Source organism: Rhinolophus sinicus, linkage group LG16 (genome assembly GCF_036562045.2).
Source record: "Rhinolophus sinicus isolate RSC01 linkage group LG16, ASM3656204v1, whole genome shotgun sequence".
NCBI lineage: Eukaryota > Metazoa > Chordata > Mammalia > Chiroptera > Rhinolophidae > Rhinolophus > Rhinolophus sinicus.
Genome location: NC_133765.1, coordinates 23,365,449 through 23,380,322, shown reverse-complemented (window position 1 = coordinate 23,380,322; position 14,874 = coordinate 23,365,449). Strand labels below are relative to the sequence as shown.

The window sequence follows — 14,874 nt, the reverse complement described above, 5'->3', positions numbered from 1 at the left end:
GTGACTCCGTCTGTACTAGGAGGGAATCGGGTGAGCCCCACAAGTCTGTGAGATGGCGTAATGATAGGCTATACAGCCTGAGTGGGTGGGGAAAGACTGCCCTAGAGAAGACAGTGAGAGGAAGAGGACACGAGAGGCAGGCAAGCCAAAGGCAGACAATTTGTGCACTTGGCCCTTATCTCAGATCCTCCATTAGCGCAGTGATAATTTATCTGGAGCGCTCACCCAAAAGCCCCCTCTGGAAGACCTGGATACTCTTTCCCCGGGGAAACTCACCACCCAGGCTCTCCCAGAGGAAGAAATGACAAGTAAGGTTAGTAAACTGTGTGTATGATAATATTGCCACTAAACAAATAAATACTCTTAACACATACAGAGCAATATAACTGCACTGGTCAAAGATAATTACAGGATTTATAGACAATATTAATTCATAATGTACTGCAGATGGTGTGGTCTAGGAATGGAACACACATTTACAACTATGAAAAATGTTTCTCTTTTTTATCCCTGTCAGTGTGATGCTGTGACTGAATGTATAAGCGCCTTTGCAGAAGGCTAAATTTGAGCACCTTTCTGAACGTGTGATGGACCAAATGCCCTGCCACCTCCATTCTACTCATGCAGGCAGTGAAAAGAGTCATCTTATTTAGTGTTTCTAAAAATGATGTCCTTGTCGATTACCCACACTTTGAACAAATCTGGGTGCATTTTATGGCTTTCCAATGTACTGTATGCATGTAAGCTTATTATAGTATAATAAAAGAGAAAAAAGTTCTCCTTTGATGTTGAGAAAAGGGGAGATGACAGGGACGAAGTGGATTTAAGATGTAGCAGAGGTGGATTCTGGACCACAGTAGAGATGGGTTCTGGGACCTGGTAGCGGTGGTTTCTGGGACAGCGCTGAGAAGTGGATTCTGGGCTCTGGGGTCATGGGAAAGGTGGGTTCTGCAATGGGGTGAGGTGGATTTTGGGACCTGGGAGAGGTGGGTTCTTCAATCAGGGACCAGGTGGATTCTGAACACGGTAGTGGTGGGTTGTGGGACAGGGACAAGGTAGATCCTGGGACAGCAACAAGTGGATTGTGGGACAGAAGTAGATGGATCGTGGGCAGGCTGTCCCACTCCTGTGCTCCTGGAACCTGCCTGTGCACAGCTCCCCTGGAGCGCTGAACGTGCCCCATCGCCACTGTTAGCTTATTTTTCTCCCACAGGCCTTAGCTCAAACATCCCTTCCTCAGAGAAGCTTCCCTGGGGCCTCCACGCCCTCATGAGGTCCCCCCCACATTGTCATCTCGTCCCATCCAGTACTTTGTCATCTTCCACTCTGAGCGGCAGGTGATTTACACCTGCGATTCCCTGGGCATCGTTTACTCCTGGCCGGACTATGAGCCTCTGCCCGCGGGGGCCTTGTCTGAACCCCTCAGCACACAGCACGGGGCCAGGCACAGAGAGCTGGCCCACTCATTCCTTGTATTGCACGAATGAGTTTTCAGTGAGACTAACGATCCTGTTTGATTTGCGGTTTCATTGCAAGTGCCCAAGGGCCTTCTAAGTGTACGTTGAATCAATCAACAAAGGGAGAAGGATGTCAGGGCAGGAAGAAGTGCGGGAGGAAACATGAGGGAAGGAAAGTGAAAGAGGAGGAAAGGGGGAAATGTAGGAGGGAGAGACTCCGCCAGCCAGAGGGGAACAGAGGCCAAGAGAAGGAGCGACCAAGGGGGGAGAACAGAGAGAGGCGCCGAGGGAGAAGCGAGGAGCGAGTGAATTAATGCTCGCCGGACTGAACGAATTAGCTGAATTCGGACCGGGCGGGCGGTGCGTCTTCCTGCAAAGGGCCACGGCCGCGCCGGCAACAGCCACCCGAGCGGGCGGCGCGAGTCGGGCCTCGGGTTACCCAGCGCACGACCAGCGTAGACCCGCGACGGGGGTCGGGGTCCCAGCCGGCCGGTCGCCCCCGCGCCGTCCGCGCCCCGCCCGCGGCCCCTTCCCCGCCCGCCCGGCCGCGCGCGGCATTGTGGGAGTTGTGGTCCTCGCGGCCCCGCGGAGCGCAGCGCGGCGTCGGCACCGGCGGGGCATCGGCTCGCCTCCCGCTCCGGCTCCCGCGACGTGGGCCGATCACCGGCGGGGCGGTGGCTCAGCGACGCGGGCAGGGGGCGTCCGCGCGTCCGCGCCCTCGGGCGGCAGGGTCGCCCCGGCCCCAGCAGCCACCCCCGCCGACCGCGCGCCGGGCGCAGGTAAGCGGCGTCTCCGGGGGCTACAGGGCAGGAGGGCTGCGCGGCCCGGCCAGCCCCGCGACACGGGGAGGAAGGAGGCGGTGGCCCGGCGGCTGCAGGCCGGCCGCTGAGGATGCTGTGGGACGCCGGCGCCCGCCTGCGCCCCGCATCCCGGCCGGGCCGAGGGGCCCTGGCGCCCGACGCTCGCTACGTGCTGAGCGCCTCCGCCACTGCTGTGTTAGCGGCCAGAGCCGGGCATCATCCTCCATCTCCCCGGTGCCCCATCGCGGTCCCCTCCCTCGTGTAAACTCCTCCCCGCCCCCAGCACCCTCCTCCCAGTGACCCTCCACCTCGGCCCTTTGCTGGCTTGCTCTCCCCCTCCCCCCAGATCTGAGCATCACCCACTTCCCATATCTCCCGTGGTGACCCTTCTCCCCTGTCCCTTGAGTGATCACCATAAGCCCCGTTTCCCACTCTTGAGCTGATCGCCCACTTTTCCTGTCAATATTCCTCTTTCCCTTGTCCCATCCCCCTCCTCCTCTGATCTCCTGGTCACCATCCGTGTTAACCCATCCTCTGCTCTCCCCTTCCCCCCCCCCCCACACTCTCCAGAGTGAGTGGATGCTGAAAAAGCTGGTCAAGAAAGTGAGGAGAAAAAGTCTCCAGGTCCCCACCGGGAAGGGCTGGCCCCAGGGTATCTCCAGGTTCCTGGATGGAGAGGGCTACATGCATCACACATCTTGCCCAGCCTGCTCCCTGCAGGGGCTTCTGAGGTGCCCTGGCAGCACCTCGGAGGTGACCAGAAGCTCTTTAGTATTTGGCAGCCTCTTGGACTGGTAATGGGAACTGGATTAACCAGGTTCACGCTATGAGTCTGTCCCCCCGCTGTTAACTGTATCAGAAGTCATATTTCATTGGACTTGCTCACCAATTGGTCATGAATTTGGACCCTATTCCCCAGAGCCGGCTCACCTTTAAGATCTGGAGTTGCATATTATTAAAGTGCAGAACTGTGATGAGATGTCCCCATCCCTCATGAGGACAGAAATGAACGATAAAAATGAACCGATGTGTGAAGGAAGCTGGCCGTTACTGTGGTCATTGAGACTGGAGCTGGGGAGGAGGGAAGAATCCATGCCCTCCCCACTGGGGAAATAGGGAGTTATCACTGGGTGCTGCAAGGATCAAATGTTTGAACCAGTACTCAATAAACTGCCAAGCACCCTACAAATGTAAGGGTTTCTTCTAGTGTCACATTTCAGCTGGGAGCTTGTTAATCCACCAACTGCCAAGCACCCTACAAATGTAAGGGTTTCTTCTAGTGTCACATTTCAGCTGGGAGCTTGTTAATCCACCTCTGGGCTCGGGCGTGCCTGCATATTTTAGCAAAAAGTAACTGACAAATGTGAAAAGTCCTAACTTCAGCTTTCAGTACTGTTTATGATCTTGAGAGCAGGGTCTGAAGCTGGGGCTCGGGCATCAGGGTCTTTTGTTGCCTTTTGTTTATAGCTCAGTCGAGGGAGAGCTCCTGGCTGGCATTGTACAGAATGAGCCTTCCCCAAGGATGGGGTAAGCGGCAGGGTTGTCCAGGGAAGTGATTCCTTCCTCATGTACCCTGCCTTCCCCGTCTTCATTTTGATTGACTTAAACTCTAGAGATTAGCAAAGCTGATGGGAACTAGCAATTAACAGGTGTTTGTCACATTATCACCATCTCACTCTTAGAACATGTAAGAACACCTCTCCTCCTGAGAGAGGGAGTTTAAAAGTTCCAATTAGGGATTTAGCTCTGTGATGGGGGAAATCCTTTTAGTACAACTGCTTGCTATCACACAGGTGATAGTTTCACACTGAATTTTAGGAATCCTGGGCTTCTGTGTGGGAGACGGCTTGCAAACAGAACACCTTTCATCCAGATTTTCTTTCCCTTCTCCTCAAGAGGAAATAGCTGCCAGTTATGGTAGAACTAAGAGAAGCAGGGGAACAGAGGGGTCTGTTTCAGTCCAGTGGGCCCAGCCTTTTCCTCTTCTCCCGAATCTGTGAAGAAACTGAGAATACGTGAGAAAAAAAAAATAGCTTCCCCACTGGTGTATTTTTCCTAGAAACATAAAAAGTATACATGGTTATTCAGCATGTATGTTTTGGGCTACTAACCATTGAAGTCAAGTGATACTTTAGTCAGTCTAAGCTGGCAAGATGCAAAGAGGCAGTTAATGAGCACCTAAGGTTTCTCTTTCGTTTTGAGTTTTGCAAGTCTAGGGACAAAAAAAAAAAATCACTCGAGATGTGTGGCTACAAGAGTGGCCTTTAGCTGTTGGAATTGTTAGTCCTGAGCTAACTCTCCCTGATGCCCCACCTTTGGTTTGCTGGCTAATCAAGATGGGATGCCACGTGTCATAAGCAGTCACCACATATTGAACGCTCTCTATGACATGCTTTACATCCATCATTCAGCTTCATCCAGTGAGCCGAGCATTACTCCATCTTACAGATGAGGAAACTGAGACTTAGAGACGGAAAGTGACCTGCCCGGGGTTGGGATTAATATGCAGTCTAGCCCATCTCTAGTTTGGGTTCTTAATCTCTTTGCTACATTGCAAGAATTTTCAGTCCAAATTTAGTCCCCAGAGAAAGGGGAGGGTACAGCTTTCCCACTTACTTTTTTAGTTGTAGTAGCACGTAGACTTGGCTGTTCTCATCAGATTAGAAAAAGGATGGACAGAGGGTTTCAGCTGGGAAACATGGTAGGGGTTTGATAGGTAAAGGAAACATGATAGCTGAGCTCTGATCACACTTTTAGGTTATTAGGATAATCGGGGTGCTAGACACTGGCCTTAACCATTGGCGAGGTACGTGGCATAGTACTTCTGTCTGTTTTGGAGACAGAGACTTCTAAAGGCTTCTATTTCCATTCTATTCCATCATACCACTTTCGTAACTCCATGGGTGAGGCCAGGAGGTAGTCTCCCAAGCAGTAGAAAACGCCTTGCATCTGCCAAAGCTGTGACCCCAGAGAGCCTTCTTCCTTTTCCGGTTTGATTTAGGCCCAACCCATGTCAGAAGGGCTAGAGAGATTAAATAAGATTGATGAAATGCTATAAAAAGAGACAGTAAAATGGAAAACATGCAGTTTTAAAGTTCCTTTGCCATTTTTAAGATGCTTTTGAATCCAGATGTCTCTTTGTTTAAAAGTATAGAGATTTAAGGAGAATAAGCATTTTTAAAGTACCCACTATAAAAGACTACAGAAAATGGATAGACATCGCTTTGAAGTAAGATGGGGTCCCTGCAGTGGCTGCATGAACTTGGGGTGGGGCTGGTTAGAGGACCTCTCTGAGCCTCAGTTTCCTCATCTATAAAATGGGGATAATAGCACCTCCTGAGGATGACAAAATAGATGGGACTGCTGTGATTCTCAAGCAATATTTGCTGCAGATGAAACACTGCTGGTCTTTTGGGAGATGGGTATGGTGGTAACATGGGGAGAGAATACACAGGATTGAGAGGTGTCTGCCCCCTCAACAAGGACCTTATGAAATGATCTGGAACTTTATATTTCAGTTAAGGACTCTTCCAGGTGTAAAAATTTATGCTAGTTTATTTATTTTTTTCATCCCAGGCTTGGACTTCCTGAAAAAAAAATCCTTTCACAGTGACCAACCCCACTTGCTAATATGACATAAACAGCTCTTTCCACCCTACCCACAGTGACCTTTGCCAGACGTGGAGTGGTGGGCACAGGTGGCCTGGTCGTTTGTGAGTGCCGCCCGTGGCAGGATCCGAGGAACAGTGGCAGCCATGCCTCCCCCTGCCCCAGCTGCCCCTTCGCCCCCGCGCTAACCTGCATGGTGTGGGTGCCCTTGGGACCCCAGAGGACTGACTGTCTGACCTTGCTTCACACCCTCCACAACAATTCTCCCAAGATGTCGCTCGAGTGGCTGGTGGCCTGGAGCTGGTCACTGGATGGCCTGAGGGACTGCATTGCCACGGGCATCCAGTCCGTAAGGGACTGCGACACCACCGCTGTCGTCACCGTGGCCTGCCTGCTGGTCTTGTTCGTGTGGTACTGTTACCACGTGGGCCGGGAGCAGCCCCGGACCTATGTCTCTGTCAACTCCCTCATGCAGGGCCCCGACGCCAATGGGCTGCAGAACGGGTACGTGTACTGCCAGGCCCCTGAGTGCGTGCGCTGCACCCACAACGAGGGGCTCAACCAGAAACTCTACCACAACCTGCAGGAGTACGCCAAGCGCTACTCCTGGTCCGGCATGGGCCGCATCCATAAGGGCATCCGCGAGCAGGGCCGCTACCTCAACAGCCGGCCCTCCATCCAGAAGCCAGAGGTCTTCTTCCTGCCCGACCTCCCCACCACGCCGTATTTCTCCAGGGACGCCCAGAAGCATGACGTGGAACTGCTGGAACGGAACTTCCAGACCATCCTGTGCGAGTTTGAGACCCTCTACAAAGCTTTCTCAAACTGCAGCCTCCCGCAGGGCTGGAAAATGAACAGCACCCCCAGTGGGGAGTGGGTCACCTTTTACTTGGTCAATCAGGGCGTGTGTGTTCCCAGGAACTGCAGGAAGTGCCCACGGACGTACCGCTTGCTCGGAAGCCTTCGGACCTGTATTGGGAACAATGTTTTTGGGAACGCATGCATCTCCGTGCTGAGCCCTGGGACTGTGATAACGGAGCACTATGGACCCACCAACATCCGCATCCGATGCCATTTAGGTAGGTCACAAGGCCGGGGGTCTCCCAGCACGCACCCTCCTAAGTATAGGCCGCCTGACTTACAGAAATCCAGATGTCACGAAAGCTCAGGAGTCAGAATGGTGCTTTTTCGCATTCTTCACTATACCGCTATCACAAATTGGTGAATCACCTGTAAATCATTTTGACAGTAGAGGTTGGGTCAAAAAAGAAACCCATGATCGATATACACCTACTTTCTGACAGAAGCTCTGTGCAAAGGAGCTGTCTGCACTGATGGAAATGACCTTCACCTGCATGGTCCAGTATGGTAGCCAGTAGCCACGGGTGACTAACTGTTGAGTGCTTGAGAGGCGGCTAGTGTGACTGAGGAACTCGATTGTTAACTGAATCTAAATGTAAATGGCCCCCTATGGCTAGCGGCTACTGTATTGGACAGCGGAGCACTAGAGCCAAAGACTGTTACGATGATTACTGAGGTTCATAATGAGGTCAGGGAGGCTGGGAAAGGTACTTAAGTGCCTTCTGAATCTTCCAGGATGCACTGACGCTTGGTGGTGATTTTACTCAGAGGCTAGGGAAATTGGTCGTACGCGGATTGTGTGTGGCCCCACTTTTGAGAACGAGGTTGGAGTCCGATTGCCGATGTTGCATCCTGGCCCCACCACAAGCTACCTGTGTTACTTTGGGGAAGTCACTTCACCTCTCTGAGCCTCAGTTTCCTCATTTGGAAGGTGGAGGTAAAAAGGTCATGTATAGGGTTACTTTGAGGATCTAGTGAGAGAATGTGTGTGGTAAAACATTTGTTCACAGGGAGCCTCATAGAGGGTGAGTACTTAATAAAAGTAGGCTGGAAAACAACTTGGTAAATAGGGATATTAGTTCCCCGGAATGCCTCATTTGTTCCTGGTGAGTGGTGATAATGGCTTGGTTACCCAGGGCGATGGCACCACGGGTAGCATCCCAGACTAGAAGAGCATGCTGGGAGCCTTGCAGAGGCCCAGTTTTGGGAGTTTGCAGCACTGCCTGGGCCTCAGGATAGAGGCAGGAAAACACACACACAAGGGGCCTGACGTGAGCCGGAGCAGAGGTTCATAACTAGTTCCGCAGAGGGACCTGGGGGCCGCCTGGGGGGACTTGAGGGGGGTGCCCCAGGCCCTCCACCCCCTCTTCACCCAGAGCCTTCTGCTTCTCCTGCTCTCTGGTGATTCTGGGTAAGCTGTGGCTTGGACAGAGGGCGTCACTGCTTTAAAAAACAAAAAGGAATTGGTTTTGAGCAGTTAATACTGAGTATTTCAAGAGGAGAGTCTGGACAGGGTTGAGGCTGCGGAGGAGAATAGCTTGGCTTTGTTGTCAGCTGTGTGACTTTGGGCAAGTAATTGAGTCTCTCTGTGCCTCAGTCTCCTCATCTGGGGAGGTAGTATTTATCGCCCAAGCTCGTTGAGAGGATTGAATAACTGTCTTCTATAGCTACTTGACATGGTACCTGGCACGTGACAGCATTCGGCAACCGACTAGCTTTTAGGACCAAACACCATATTGAACAGTGAGAAAGGATTCATAAGACACCGTCTCTGCCCTCAGGAAACAAAGTGGGAAATGAACAGGCTTTGGAAGCAAACGCACCTGGACTCAGATCTGTGAGCCCCATTTGTCGAGTGACCTTGGGCATGGCCCTGAAACTCTTTGAGCCCCCGTTTTCTCCTCTCTCAAATGGAGGTAATGATACCTCCCTGGAAGGCTGGTTGGAGGATTAGAAGTGCTGTGTGTCCATGAGAGGGGCTCTGATTAATCCAAGAGACGATCCATCCTCTAAGTGATAATGACCATGATCAGTAAAATCACACTGAGGCAACGCTCAGGTCGGAGGTCGTGAGGGCTGCAGGCGGGCTACTCGGGGGGTGGTCTGACCTGAAAGGGTTGCTGGGACCACCAGGGTAGAGCTGTGGAGGAGCCTTCCCCTTGGGGCTTGGGAGAGCCATGTCGGCTTGCTGGGGAGTCCAGTTGTGGAGGCTGGAGTTGGAGAGGTCCGGTGGGAGCGAACCACAGAGGGGCCCCCATGCCAGGTTTTGGAATTGAGGCTGTGAGCAATGGGGGACAATACTGTTCCTTTTAAAAAGTTTTCCTTTTGTGTTTTTTAAAAGCTTCAGAATGATGTAGGGAAGGGCGTTTGAGGATAGAATTCCAGGCAGGTGTGTTGAGTAGGTGTGTTGAGATTTGCCTCCTGTACATTAGTGCCTTTCGTGCATCTCCCGTATACGTGTGTGTGTGTGTGTGTAAATCACACCCATACAGGCCCTCTCTATGACCCGTATTTCCCTTCTTGGCCCAGCTAGTTACTGGCCGCCAGAAAAAGTGGGCCACGTCATGTTCCCCGGACAGCAGGAAGCCTTGGAAGACACCCCACTGCAGTACGGCTGGTCCCCACGGCCAGGTCAAGCTCCAGGGTTGGGTTTGCTCAGCAGTTCCCTCTTTCCACTGTCATGCCCACATTGGTGTCCACCTAGGAAAGAAACAAAGATGTGTTTGATTCACGTGACCGTGGCTGTTGACAGAGAGGGAGTCTAGATAATGAGGTCACTCAGGTGCCTGGCGGCCACACCTCTACCAGTTACTTGGCTGAAGGTGGAGGAGGCACGTGTGGTTCCAGAACGGTGCTCTTGAAATGCCAACCCTCGTCCTCTTTTTCTGCCTTCTGTCTGAATTGTGATCGGTGGGACTGCCCCTCCGGAGGACTGCAGCCCCAGCCACTGCCCATCATGTTCCCAGTCCCTCTGTGTGGTACACATTTGCTGAGCTCTCTAGAGGTGGTGTCACGCCATTGGGAGCCACGGAACATCTCTGACCCAGACATCACTCAGCATTGTTTACGGGGCTGGGACATCCTGAGCACACTGTCACAAATCTCCAGGAAACAACCTCTGACGCAAACGAGGCAGGTGTTACCGGGGAAGGCCGATACCCACCTAAATGGCCAACCCCCGGGAAAGGGTAGATGACAATGCACGTGCATACTCAGCCATTTCTCACTAAATAAGTACAGTTTAACTCTCATTTTCCTTCCATGCGTATGCTATCAGCTTTCTGGGCTGCCTAGCTGCGTGCTACCAGCAGATCAGCTCATGTTTGCCTTGCCCACCCTGAGTGCCAGCCAGCTGCCAGCCTCCTGAAGTGGGGGCTGCTGGTAGACAGGGCCCTTTCTCCACCCTTCTCCCACCTCCCTCAGTGGTCGGTGGGGACAGAGCAGCAAACCCTAAGCCAGAGAGGGACCTGGGCATATGGGATTAACCCGGGCCATGTGTGGGAGCTGTCTGTTCCCAGGACCCACTTGAATGCTTTATTTGGGGGAGTATTGATTACTTCTGCCAACTAAACTGGTTGGTGGGCGAGACACAGGAATGGTAGGCCACTGGAAGACTGGAGCAGAGGGTATGGGGAGGCAGGGGGCTGGCAAGCCAGCAAACCAGGCCAGTTTTCTGTTGAACCATGGTGCGTGGCAGGGAATGATTTAGTGGCTCAGAGAAAGACGTGCTTCTTTCTGAAACCCTGGGGGAGACTGTCCCTGCAGAGACCATCCTATTCCTAAAGACCTCCACCCGATCCAACGAGTTAGGGCATGCATGAAAAGAGGACGTGGCCTGTGGGGCGCTCTTCATCTAGGACAGTGAGCGGCGGCTGAACCCCTTTACCACCCTACCCCCCACCCCACCCCCAGCCATTGTTAACAGTAGCGGCAGAGCTTGGTTTCAGACTCAGAGTGGACAGCCTCAGCTGATTCAATGAAACGTATATTGATGGTTGAAACTTATGTTAACTGCAGGAAACTCAGCAATCACCTGACTGCCATTGCTACTAATGTAATAACCAGCGTTTATATCCTACTGTCCAGCATTGTAAGAGCTTATTCTTTGGAGCCAGACAGATTTGGATTCAAATCTCAGCTCCCGCAAGGACTAAATAGTGAATTCCAGCAGGTCACTTCTCTAAATCTCAGTGACTCCATCTGGAAAGGAGGTCAAGTGATGTCTGTAATGTGTTTGACACAAACCTGCTCATTGTGTCTTCAGTTACTGGTAGCAAGGACAGTGGTCGTGTAGCCCTGGAAGGTAAGTATGCTAATATCCCCTCTTTACAGACAAGAAGGCTATGGCTCAGAGAGGTTGAGTGCTTGTCCAAAGTCACACAGCACATAAGAGCCAGAGCCAGTCTCTGACTCCAGGTCCTCTGTCCTTCCCAGGCCTCCATGTGGCCTCTGTTAGAATTCTTACTGTATATGTGCTTCTTGGCGTCATTCTGATTCAAAGAGTGCATTAAAATCCCCTGCCTGTTAGAGAAAGGGCTATTTCATGTTTGCCATAAAGGGGTATTAGGTTACAGTGGGAATGCCAACTGGCCCAGGGTTTGTCCCAGGGAGTCACTGAGGATTGGATGAGCACAATTCCAGCTCCTTTTACAGAGCCCCGATTTCTCCTGGGTCAATCCTGGAAAGTTACCAGGCTGACCCAACCTCTTTTGAATCCATTAGTGACAGGGGCCCAGTGTTTCCCCAGACCCTTGGATTGGAAATGGGAATGTGAAAGCACATGCACAGGAGTATTTCAACTAGACCCCTCTTTCCAGGGTTAGGCACCCGAGCCTGGGACTCATTACTAGTGTTTTAAGCATAGAGCTCCTTACGAAGGTGTCAGTCTGTTTCCTCTGGAAGATCAGGCGTTGCCGTAGGGGTGTCCTCCAGTATTCCAGAATGAGGCCAGGGAAGCTTAGGCTTAGAACATGCCATCCTCGGGCCTCAAAATGGATTGAAAGATTGGAACCCAAAGAGGAGGGCACTGTGTGAACCTTTGCGTCTTTCATCTCACCTAAAACAGCCCTAGAGAGGGGACTATCGGAGACAAAATTATTGAAAGGTGGGGTTCTGAACCTGGCTTCCTCAATTTCCAGGGGTCCCATGGTTGGGCTTCAGGAGTCTTACATGTGTAGAGCAAGCCTTGGTTCCTGGCTTTAATCAGAGGAGTCCATGACCTAGAACAGCTTAGGCCGAAGGAGGAATGAGTTTTTCCAGAGAGCTTGGCGAGGATCCAGGCTTACAGCCTGTATTTGCCCTATTGAGCTACCCCCACCCCAAACCGGGCATCCGAGGGGTGAAGTGTGGGTGCTTCGGAAGTCGAGAATTCTCCCCAAAGCAGCTATTCCCTGACTTCCGGCCACCCGGATCCTGTCTGCCTTCATTCTCTCTTCTCCGCTTTTTGTGCCAAGGTCTGAAAACTCCAAGTGGCTGTGAGCTGGTGGTGGGGGGCGAGCCCCAGTGTTGGGCGGAAGGCCGCTGCCTGCTCTTCGATGACTCTTTCCTACACACCGCTTTCCATGAAGGTGAGTGTCTGCCTTCCGCGCTGCTGCTTTTTCTTAACTGACTGTATTTTTAAGTGTAGTTTTAGGTTTCCAGAAAAATTGAGCAGAAAGTACACATCACCCCCATATACAATTTCCCCTTTTATTAACATCTTGCATTAAGTGTGGTACATTTGTTATAATGGATGAGCCAATATTGGCACATAATTCAAGTCAACAGTTTACACTAAGGTTCGCTTTATGTTGTACATTCTGTGGGTTTTGACAGATGTATGATGACATGTGTCCACCATGACAGGATCATACGAAATAGCTTCCCTGCCCTAAAAGTCCTCCCTGCTCCACCGCCCCCGAACGCCCCCTCTCCGTCTGCCTCTTTCCTTTTATGTGCTCTGCTGAGAGCCTTAGGAAGCCATGATCGTAGTCTTGACCAGAGAGCAGATCTTCCGAATCTGTGCCTGAAAACTAACCGTGTGGGCTTCAGCTCTGCCTGAGCTCAGGCTCTGGAGCTGTTTGAACCTTCCTTCTCTCGCCCCCTTCCCCCCACCAGGTTCAGCAGAAGATGGCCCAAGGGTGGTTTTCATGGTGGATTTGTGGCATCCAAATGTCGCTGCGGCTGAACGGCAGGCCCTGGATTTCATCTTTGCTCCAGGCCGATGAGAACATTTGCGGTGCTGGGGTCAGCAAGAGTGGCCGTGGGTCAGCCTGGGCAGGCTTGGTACTGTCCCGCGCTCACCCGCAGTAACGATTCCATGCTCAGAAACCTGCCTCAACAGGAAGCTCTTATTTGGGATTTTTATCCCATGTTGGGTCCCTCTTCCCTTTGGTTATTGTAAGTGGGAAATTTTCAGCTTGTATTCTCTCAGATTTTTTTCCTCCCAATCATTTGCTTCTGTGGTTCCTTTCTGCCTGATGGCACATTACTTTGCTCGGTGTGACCAGAGGCTCGGTAGCCCTGTTGTCTGTGTCACGATGCTACTTGGTTTTTTCAGTCCTCTGAAATAGAGTCATCAAATGGTTATTTGTCTGAATGTAATCACGTAAAACTTCTTGTGGTCACCTTCAAAGAAAACAACAAAAACACAACACGGCAAACCAGAGCACTGAAGAACTGGGCCTCTGCTGCTGCCAGTTACACAGGGAACCCCTCAGCCCCCCCAGGGCAGGGGGAGAGTCTGCAGTCCTGGCATCCAGCCGCTTCATTGGCAGGGTGGACACAGTCGGGGCAGCGCACAGTGTCACGGCCTGGGGAAATGTCACCATCTGCTCACCCCCCCCCACGCCCTGTCAGGTCCCTGACGCTAGAGAGCATTTGGCTGGTGGGACTGGAGGCCTTTTTGTAATACTGCTTTCCTTCAGAGCCGAGGCTGGTGTCCTCAAGAGCCCAGGTGGGGCTCCCATGGGGCAGCTACAGAACGTGTGATTCACTTACCTCACTGCCTACAGAAGCCCTACTGCCAAACCAGGCCTGGACAGTTCCCTATTTTAACTGTTTTGATGATGAACTTCGAGATCACCAGGTTGGCTGATTGGAGCTGTGGCGGGATAAGAACTCACTCATCCGGTGACATTCTGGAAAGTTTCTCTGGCAAAACTGGAATCATAGATCTGACCAAATGTCTATTTTGTTTTGGAGTTCTGTTGCCTATGATTTTCCATTTCTTTGTCTGTACATAAATGTCCAAACGCTGGACTCGGAGAGAGTGGAAGAGTCAGCCCTGTGTCTTGTCATTGCACAAGGTGTCTGCTAAGTGACAGCAGCCTAAGCCAATGTGTGAGCGAGGGCACTGGGAAGACGTACAGACCCAAAGGACCCATAGTCACGGTGCTGGCTTTTTGGTCTCCTGTGAAGGACAGGGCCAATTTGAGGCACTAAGTCTAGAAACAGCCTCCTGTGAGGCAGTGTGTGAAAGGGCAGCCGTCAGCCCTACTAGAGATGCCATTTTTGAATAATGTATTATGGCCGTGTCCGATGATGAGCTGTGGAGCTTGTCACATGTGCAGGGACAGCGTTTCTATCCGAATGGAAACCAACAGCTTCTGGTTTCCAGAACAACCTCCAGAAATAAACATCTGAAATGCACTAGGCAATTACTAGCAAGTATGCAGAGTAAACGAGTCTACAGTTGAGTAAAATTTCTACAAGATATTTTTCAGTGATTAGAATGCAGGAACGGGCAGACATTTCAAAACACCTGAAGTATTTTTCCTCATTAAGTATTTGTTAAAGAAGAATCACTGAGGTGCATGATTTCTGTACATACCAACTGCTCTACGTTTACAAAGCCAAGAGCCCACACAGGTACCTGGCTGCCTGTGCTCATGTGACATGGCTGGGGAACAGGAGGTAAATAAAGGATCTTGCTGTAAACCAGAGTGAAATGGTAAAGTTGTCTGTTGGGAAGAAGATGTGACTTGGGCAGAAGCCCTGAGAGGGGCCCACGTGTGAGTTTGAGGCTCTTGGTTTTTAGATTGTGTCACAGTGACATGTGGGACCCTAAAAGTGACCCAGTGTAGTGAAGGAAGCAACATGGAGTTCTAAAATAATGGGTGTGGGGCGGGGGGTGGAGGGGAAACAAGCAAATCTATGGAGCGTTAAGG

The 14,874-nt window shown here is 51.6% G+C and overlaps 1 protein-coding gene across 1 annotated transcript; it reads left to right on the top strand.

Moving 5' to 3' along the window:
• Nucleotides 1-2,047: 2,047 nt before the first annotated feature.
• ASPHD2 (aspartate beta-hydroxylase domain containing 2) lies at nt 2,048-14,649 on the top strand. Its single transcript, XM_074321528.1, has 4 exons — nt 2,048-2,236; nt 5,834-6,945; nt 12,181-12,294; nt 12,824-14,649. The coding sequence occupies exons 2-4, from the start codon at nt 6,060-6,062 to the stop codon at nt 12,931-12,933; spliced, it is 1,110 nt and encodes a 369-aa protein (XP_074177629.1). The 5' UTR covers nt 2,048-2,236; nt 5,834-6,059; the 3' UTR covers nt 12,934-14,649.
• The last annotated feature ends 225 nt before the right edge of the window (nt 14,650-14,874 follow it).

Coding starts and splice junctions, on each gene's coding strand:
- ASPHD2 (XM_074321528.1), top strand. CDS start 6,060: ATGGTGTGGGTGCCCTTGGGACCCCAGAGGACTGACTGTCTGACCTTG. Junction 6,946..12,180: donor CCGCATCCGATGCCATTTAG/GTAGGTCACAAG, acceptor TTTTGTGCCAAG/GTCTGAAAACTCCAAGTGGC. Junction 12,295..12,823: donor ACACACCGCTTTCCATGAAG/GTGAGTGTCTGC, acceptor TCCCCCCACCAG/GTTCAGCAGAAGATGGCCCA.